At 47.8% G+C, this 9,227-nt stretch overlaps 1 protein-coding gene across 1 annotated transcript; it reads left to right on the forward strand.

Moving 5' to 3' along the window:
• Positions 1–5,065, forward strand: SIX6 (SIX homeobox 6). Its single transcript, XM_030562277.1, has 2 exons — positions 1–572; positions 4,617–5,065. Exons 1-2 carry the CDS (start codon positions 1–3, stop codon positions 4,783–4,785), a joined length of 741 nt encoding a protein of 246 aa, XP_030418137.1. The 3' UTR covers positions 4,786–5,065.
• Positions 5,066–9,227: the final 4,162 nt, after the last annotated feature.

Here is a 9,227-nt window from a genome sequence, read left to right on the forward strand (position 1 = left end):
ATGTTCCAGCTGCCCATCCTCAATTTCAGCCCCCAGCAAGTGGCCGGGGTCTGCGAGACCCTGGAGGAGAGCGGGGACATTGAGCGCCTGGGTCGCTTCCTCTGGTCCCTGCCGGTGGCCCCCGCGGCATGCGAGGCCCTGAACAAGAACGAGTCGGTGCTGAGAGCCCGGGCCATCGTGGCCTTCCACACGGGGAACTACCGGGAGCTCTACCATATCCTGGAGAACCACAAGTTCACCAAGGAGTCGCACGCCAAGCTGCAGGCCCTCTGGCTGGAGGCGCACTACCAGGAAGCCGAGAAGCTGCGGGGCCGACCCCTGGGGCCGGTGGACAAGTACCGGGTCCGGAAGAAGTTCCCCTTGCCCCGCACCATCTGGGACGGGGAGCAGAAGACGCATTGCTTCAAGGAGAGGACGAGGCACTTGCTACGGGAGTGGTACCTGCAGGACCCTTACCCCAACCCCAGCAAAAAGCGAGAACTGGCCCAGGCTACCGGACTTACCCCTACACAAGTGGGCAACTGGTTCAAAAACCGCAGACAAAGAGACAGGGCAGCAGCCGCTAAGAACAGGTCGGTACTTTGCTGTTTTCCTGATTTTCGGTTTAGAACAAGCTACCTTTAACCTGGTGCTTCTCCTCCGCGAGCAGGGGACGCTTGGCGGCTGGGATAAAGCTGGCAGAGCCGCCTTTCCCTCCAGCTGAGCGATAGACGTGCTTGTTAATACTTTGAAAGGTTGCAAAGCGTACCATGGACGCTGTTGGCTTTCTCTGGCACTGCCATAAATACAGAAGGAAGGCCGAAATTAATGCAGTTAGTCCCTTAAAATCTGCGCCCTTTCCCCAATTCCAGTACGTGCTCGCCTTTTGTCCCCAGGTCAAAGATTAAAGATACGAACGCTATTTCTGTGTCTTGGAGCCATTGCGGCGGACATGGGGTTTGTTGCCATTTCGGGGAAGCTTTGTTTTATGAGGATGTTTTTGCCTTTACATTATTCATCAGATTTCAACGTAGGAGATGATCTGCTTGAAAGATTCTCTGATTTGGGGAAGCTTAAATTAATAGATAAGCCGCAAGAAACGATTTGAAGAAGTAGCGCTTTAGATGGGGCATCAGGAAAGGATTTTCTGAACCGTTTCTAATAATTAATATAATGAATATGATACAGAGATGGGGAACATTCGCTCAGTCACTCATTTTCCAGCCTTCAGCCGTTTAAATATCAAGAATATAAAGAAGCTAACCAAATATATATTTTTTAAAAAAAGCTATTCCCTTTCCAAGTTTTGCCTTAAGATATTTAGAAAGCTACGTAAAAGAGACCCATCTATTTCGCCAGGAGTATAATTGTGCAAGCTCGTTTCAGAAAACATCATCAATTGTTCTAATAGGAAACAATATTGTATACATATTTCAAGATCTGCTTTAAAAATAGCCATATTTACAAGACACAAATCTTTTCATTTTAAATTCATTTGAATTCAGTTTCGGGCGCTTTTAAACCCTCAGGAATTGTTTCTGGGTTATTTTTAGTTTTTTTTTCCCAATAGAAAATGGTTTTGTTTGGGTTTTTTTCTTTGCAATGTTATTGTTTTGAATTATTTATCTGAAATTAGCGATATAAGCAAATGTCCTGGAAATTATGGATCAAATTCCTGCCACGGACTCCTGAATTGTTGTTTTTTAGAAGTCAACAGGAAGATAACTAGGTCAGATGCATCTGACATGCATCTGAGGAAGTGGGTATTCACCCACGAAAGCTCATGCTCTAAAACGTCTGTTAGTCTATAAGGTGCCACAGGATTCTTTGCTGCTAGGTCAAGTGCATGGGTTGCACCCTGGACTGGTTCGAAAAGAGTTCTGGAAAGACGTGACTAAATAATTAAAAATAAATACTGCCTGACGCTGTAAATTACGTAAAAATACAGCAATCCCTAGTTCTGGAATCGTGTAAGAGAAAAGATTTAAGCCTTTCTAAATGTGGGCAGGACACGCCGCTCGTGTGAATGGCAAAAGCATGCACTGCGCCGAGATCCCCTTCCAAAGGAATTAAAGCTGCTGGAAAGACTTCAGGAAGGGATAAGGGCAACCCATGGGCACAGGGTGAAGCCCCGGTTGTGTGTTTGCAGCCAAAAGCTAAATGCCTGGTCCAAAGTGGCTAGATTTGGCTGACAGACGAACTGAGGCTGGCTTGGCCATGGATAGCGAGGGTACTAGTGTGGAGCGGCTGGTCAGCTGTTCGAATAGGGTAGATGACTGAGGTGGGAGTATGTGGGGGCGCGGTGGTAGGAGATATGTGGGGTGAAAGGGCTCCTTAGCTGTCCCAATAGAGTAGTTGTTGGGATAAAAGACATAGGCGAGGGGTAACTGGCTAGTGATGGGGGGGTCTTGTGGAGATGTGGTAGGAGGTATATGCGGGTCAGATGGCTGGTTAGCTGTTGAGATAGGATAGGTGGTTAGGCATGGGGGTGGGAGGTATAGGAGGAGGCTGGTAAGCTATCGGAATAAGATAGGTGGTTGAGATGGGGATCGACTGGATGGAGACTGCGTCTGCTGGAATTAGATTTATCGCAATGGTAGGGTGCTGGCTGGCTCTTAGGATGGGGGAGGTGACTGGGGTGGCTGCCTACCCGGTGGATGGGATAGATGATTGGGGTAGTGTGGCTGGTAGGCTGTTGGATGGGAGAGGTGATTGGGGTACTATGGCTGGTTGGCTGTTGGATAGGAGAGGTGATTGTGGCTCGGTGGGGTGGCTGGTTGGCTGTTGGATGGGAGAGATGATTGTGGCTCGGTGGGGTGGCTGGCTGGCTGTTGGACGGGAGAGGTGATTGTGGCTCGGTGGGGTGGCTGGTTGGCTGTTGGATGGGAGAGATGATTGGGGTAGTGTGGCTGGTAGGCTGTTGGATGAGAGAGGTGATTGTGGCTCGGTGGGGTGGCTGTTTGGCTGTGATAGATGATTGGGGTAGTGTGGTTGGTAGGCTGTTGGATGGGAGAGGTGATTGGGGTACTATAGCTGGTTGGCTGTTGAATGGGAGAGGTGATTGTGGCTCGGTGGGGTGGCTGGCTGGCTGTTGGACGGGAGAGGTGATTGTGGCTCGGTGGGGTGGCTGGTTGGCTGTTGGATGGGAGAGGTGATTGGGGTACTATGGCTGGTTGGCTGTTGAATGGGAGAGGTGATTGTGGCTCGGTGGGGTGGCTGGCTGGCTGTTGGACGGGAGAGGTGATTGTGGCTCGGTGGGGTGGCTGGTTGGCTGTTGGATGGGATAGATGATTGGGGTAGTGTGGCTGGTAGGCTGTTGGACGGGAGAGGTGATTGTGGCTCAGTGGGGTGGCTGGTTGGCAGTTGGATGGGATAGGTGATTGGATCTGGGTGGGGTGGCTGGTTGGATGGAACAGGTGACGGAGGTGGGGTGGCCAGTTGGCTGTTGGATGAGATAGGTGATTAGGGTGGCTGGTTGGCTGTTGGATGGGATAGATGACTGAGTTTAGGGGGCTGGTTGGCTGAGATAGATGGCTGGCGTGGGGTGGGGTGGTGGTTGGATGGAATATGTGATTGGGTGCAAGGGCTGTTTGGCTGGTACAAGAGACAAGTGATTGGGGTATGGGGACTGGTTGGATGAGATGGAGGGTGTGGTTGGCTGTTGGATGGAATAGGTGAGTGGCTGTTGAATGAGATGGGTGACTGGGGGGCTGGATGGATGGGATAGATGACTGGGCTGGGATGGGTGGCTTTTGAAGAGGATAGGTGACTGGGATGGGGGTAGGGGTGTTTGATGGGATAAGTGACTGGGATGTAGGAGCTGTTGGCTGGAATAGGTGACTGGGGTAGGGCAGCTGTTGGCTGGGATAGATGACTGGGGTGGAGGAGCTGTTGGCTGTTGACTGGGATAGGTGACTGAGTAGGGGAGCTGTTAGCTGGGATAGGTGACTGGGGTGGAGGAGCTGTTGGCTGTTGGCTGGGATAGGTGACTGGGGTGGGGGAGCTGTTGGCTGGGGTAGGTGACTGGGGTGGGGGAGCTGTTGGCTGTTGGCTGGGATAGCTGATTGGGGTGGGGAAGCTGTTGGCTGTTGGCTGGGATAGGTAACTGGGATGGGGGAGCTGTTGGCTGTTGGCTGGGATAGCTGATTGGGGTGGGGGAGCTGTTGGCTGTTGGCTGGGATAGGTGACTGGGATGGGGGAGCTGTTGGCTGTTGGCTGGGATAGGTGACTGGGATGGGGGAGCTGTTGGCTGTTGGCTGGGATAGGTGACTGGGATGGGGGAGCTGTTGGCTGTTGGCTGGGATAGGTGACTGGGATGGGGGAGCTGTTGGCTGTTGGCTGGGATAGCTGATTGGGGTGGGGGAGCTGTTGGCTGTTGGCTGGGATAGGTGACTGGGATGGGGGAGCTGTTGGCTGTTGGCTGGGATAGGTGACTGGGATGGGGGAGCTGTTGGCTGTTGGCTGGGATAGGTGACTGGGGTAGGGGAGCTGTTGGCTGGGATAGGTGACTGGGATGGGGGAGCTGTTGGCTGGGATAGGTGACTGGGGTAGGGGAGCTGTTGGCTAGGATAGGTGACTGGAGTGGGATATACGGCTGTTGCTGCGATGTGATTGTACATGTCTCCTGTTCCTTGCAGGCTACAGCAGCAGGTCTTATCCCAAGGCTCGGTGCGCTCGCTGCAGGCCGAGGAGGAGAGCGCAGGGGAGCCGCTGGGGGCCGCCTCCAGCCCCGCAGCCAGCCTGTCCAGCAAAGCGGCCACCTCTGCCATTTCCATCACATCCAGCGACAGTGAATGTGACATCTGACACAACAGCCAAGACAGAACAGGGGGAGAGCGATCGAGCTAAACACAGTGCCTGCCTGCCTGCAGAACACCCTGGCTCGCGTTCCCACTCGGAGCCTACCGCAGGGCGCCATGATCCATGAGCGTGCCCTCTTCCCGTGCGAGCAGCCGGCGCCTTCCGGCTTAGACCCCTAGGAGACTCATTCACAGAAATGTTTGTCGCCTTTATTTAAAAGGATCTGCTGAACCGATGCCTCAAAAAGAAAAATGCCAAGTTGCAAAATGTTTGAGCGCCTGCCCTGTATCCCGCGTGGGTATTTCATGTTGAAAAGACGCTGTTATTATTATTATTTTATTTTATTATTTTCTTGTTTTGCTTTACTTTAAAGGGTTTTTATATATATAATGTTTATTTACTTATTTAAGGGATTGCTATGGTAGATTTTTCTATTATTATTGTTTTATTTTGGCTTGTTGTCTATGTGCACAGGTGACTTGTAGAGCATGTGCAGGATCAATACTGTATGAAGCTGCCTAAAACAAAAATAAAATATTTGGTGAGCAACTTTTCTTACTTAAAGGGTCTGTTTTTAAATTCTTAAGGTCGGAGCTAATGCACAGAGCCCCTTGGTTCTCTGGTTCCATTGAAATCTCACCGTAGACTTGCCTGTTCCGAAATAATTAGTCAGCCCTCCTTTGCAACGCAGGGAGAGCGATAGGCGATGAAGCGCTCTGGCTTCTACGTGACTTCCCCACGCAGGGTTTATTATACAGTTCAGCAGTGACAAAATATCAAATCCATTAAAGGGAATCAAAACGGGGCGGAATGGGCAGCGTTGGGAAATCTGCATTTTACTGAGAGCTCAATGGTAAGAGAGAAATTGACTCCTCCGCGCTGGTAAAGAGAAGTGAACGTGGCTAGCTGAGAAGATAGGATCTATTTTGTTCCATGTGAAGGAAGGGGGCAGACGGTGCTGCCTGCTAGGCGGATGGCAAGATCTGGCTGTTTGCCCGTGTCTTGCTTCGAGTGGCCGAGATTTCGCGCTGTATCAACAGTGAATTATGAATGGGGGAGGGAGAAAGCCTGTACGCGAGGCTATAAATACCCCTTCCGTGTAACATCAGCTGCAGCTCCCTTCTTTACCTGGCAAATAAAATAGAGGTTCATAAATTAAATAACTATCCAGACCAGAGCACCATTAGAGATCAGACCCGGGGGAAAATCATACAGTCGCTTCGGGTAGTTAACGTGCATTGGCTTTTTTTTTTAAGTCTGTTTTTGCTCTGAGAAAGCCAACGCCATCCAAAGAGCGGGCTAAGCTTTCCCCCAGCAAAAGGACTTTGTATTATACATTCTGACATTGATCTTTAAATCGCTTGAGCTGTGCTTTTTTTGTCTGCTCGGGCTCATTGCATTTGCCTCCCTGGCCTCAGAGATGTGCCTCCCCGAATAAGCTGATTGCTTGGCTTGTTGTAGCAGGCGAAGCGTTGTACACAGAGGGGAGCAAAGGGACATGGGGCTTCCCAGACCACTGAAGGAATCCTGCCACCGCGAATATCCTCATTCGGTTTCTAAAGGAGACAGTCCTGTTCCTTTCGATTCCTGAAGCTGAAACCTTCAAATCAGACGCCCACATCTACTGGAAACATCTCTTAAAAGGGATGGGGGTGGGGAAGAGAGCCGTTGTCATTAAACTTCATTGAGCGAGTCACTTAATATTTGCTCCCCAGTTGCAGAAAGCAGATTCCCACCTAGCGCTGAGCTTTTAGCTGCTCCTAAATTTGTGTTTTAATCGGTGGAACATCGGCACTGAAGCTGCGTTTTACTTCCTTATGATCACAATAATTCCTCGGTATCCTTCCAGTGCACCACAGTGATGGGCCGAACACGCAGAGTCAGATTTTTGCTAACTAAATTCTAAGTCCGTTTGGAAGCAAGTTATTTCATATGTTAATAACATGAGAAACTAACAGAGCTGTGAATGAGAAATATACATCAGGAATATGTGCCTGGAAAAAAAAAATCAAGTATCTAGTTTCCTTTCAAAACATAGCCAGACTAAATCGCTTTAGAGCTTTAGGAACTCTGGTTACCTTTAAAAAAGGTTATCAGAAGACACTTAAAAAAAACCAGACATTAAATACGGTGTTTCCCCACCAAAGTAACATATCTACTGAGTCTGATCAAAGATGATACCTACAAATAGAAAGTTGGCCGGATTAATATATTGGCTTTGCTGTATTACCAGACTTCCTACCTTTTAAAGTAATCATTCCTAATTAAAATCCCGTGGTGCTCAATGCAATCACCTAATTCTATGTCAAAAGAGGCGGCTGAGAATTTTCTTTAAGGTCGGGTACCTTTTTTCAAAATCAAATTCTCATTTTGCTTGACCATAAGAAGTTATGTTTTACTATATAATAACTTTTTAACTTCCTAATATACCTCTCTCTAAAATCGGACACACTGTCCGGATTAAAAACGAGACCGTGATTTACAAGCTTGTTTAAAGGGAGCGGTTTTGCCTGTGGCTGAAACATCCGCCAAGAGTATTGTGGCTTCTTTTTACGTTTTAAGCGCTGCATTTTCTTGACAGGCAGCACTTTCGAACCATTAGTTGTTATCTCATAAAGATTTTCTTCCAAACTATGAAGTGAATCTGCTAGAATTGAGTAAAATATTTTATTTCCATCCAAGATACTTATTGAAGTCTTTGTGAGTTTTGCCATTTACTTTTATAGGATAGGAACAATATCGGACCTTATATTTGTTCTGATTCTCTGTCTCCAGAGAGAGAGAGATACATATAGATCTATATTTAAATATTCTAAATATTTATCAATATATGGAAGATTTTGATATCTAGTTAGATAACTATCTAAATATTATACAGATACGGACCTACTGTCAGTTTGTAGGATTTTCTTTGCTTTTTATCTTCATCATATCTAGCTAGCTACGAGTTTCTTGGTTTTATGTCCTTGTGGTATATATAACTATATAAAATTATCTATTTTAGGAGTACTATGAGGATACAATAGGATACACTGTAGATTTATGTATAATAAAAGAACAACATCATTATACAGAGAACTCTGAAGGATGAGAAAAATTGAGCGTTTGGTGACCTTAATTACGCACGATAGCAAAATATAAAACCATCGGAGCCATATTATATCCTCATAGTATGTAGAGTCATACAGATCATTATAAATTGTAGTATATAGATTCATATAGAGCATCATCGTTCGTATATAGATTCATTTAGATCGAATGTGTAGGTGTCTGCGAGACAGAGAGAGATTTTAGCAATGGAACGTGTATATATGAAGATAGAATGCGCCACTGATCTTCTTATATTTTGCTACAAAGGCTGTAAAACACTTCAGCTCCCCTCACTTCTCAGCCTCCCTGCATGTTGATGTTGTTATTTTTGTAAGAACCATCAAGGCAGGAATCTCTTTCTCACACACATGGGATGCCCTGACAGTCTCTTCTCCAAAATCAGCACTAGGCACTTAATGTATTTTTTCTCCCACTTTGTTTGCTTAAAAAAAATTGAAAACTATATTTACATTAAACAGAACGCGAGAGAAAAACTCACTAAAAGTCTGCCTTGACCTCTCCCTGGTTAGCGGAACAAAGAAGAAAATATTGTATCAAAAGTAACGTGAATGGGGAGGGAGGAGAAGAGAAACAGCTTTTTCTCTATTCAGCTGGGGAAGGGGGAGTTTGAATATTTCCGTTTCTTTTGAGAAGAAGGGCAGCCCTGGGCAGGGATGAATGGAAAAGTCTTGTAAGCGGTCTATGAGGCTGTCAAACTGCTCAGAGTAATAAGCGCTAATGATGGGGTCTCGAGTCCTCCTTGGGACAAAAGGGGGCTTCGAGGGCTCGCAGAGGCTGAATAGCTAATAAGTTTTCAGGGCGGGGAGGCGGGTGAGTTAGCTGTCAACCAACTGATTTTGCAAGTGCAAAGAAAAGGGAGGCTTGGAGGTTGGGGCGAGTCTTGTCCCGGTGCAGCTGGGGACAGAAGGCCCTCTTACCAGGCTACTGCATTGTACAGGGCAAAGCTAAGCACTGGAGAGCAGAGCTGCTGCTACGAGCGGCTGACCACAATACAGCCAGGAATGCGCCTCGGGAAAGCCACGACATGCTTGTGCAAACACTGCAGGGCGACATCACCCGTGTACACGCCGGGCACAAGCGTGTGCAGATGGAAGACACACGCCGACAAAGCTTTCGCTCCAGTATGCTCACCCCTAGGGCAGGAGGAGGTTGCGCCAGGACTGTCCTGTAGGCTGACCCTGCATAAACGAGCAATTGTTTTCGTAACTGTTCTGTAACAGTCTTTTGCGGATCGCCTCCTAACGCGTTTTCATGGCAAACAAAAGGGGATTTGGAAATCAGTTGACAGCTCCACCCTGGCGGAGAAAGCTGCTCTGTTACAAAGAGCGCTGCTCTGC

The sequence above is a fragment of the Gopherus evgoodei genome, chromosome 4 (assembly GCF_007399415.2).
Source record: "Gopherus evgoodei ecotype Sinaloan lineage chromosome 4, rGopEvg1_v1.p, whole genome shotgun sequence".
Taxonomy (NCBI): domain Eukaryota; kingdom Metazoa; phylum Chordata; order Testudines; family Testudinidae; genus Gopherus; species Gopherus evgoodei.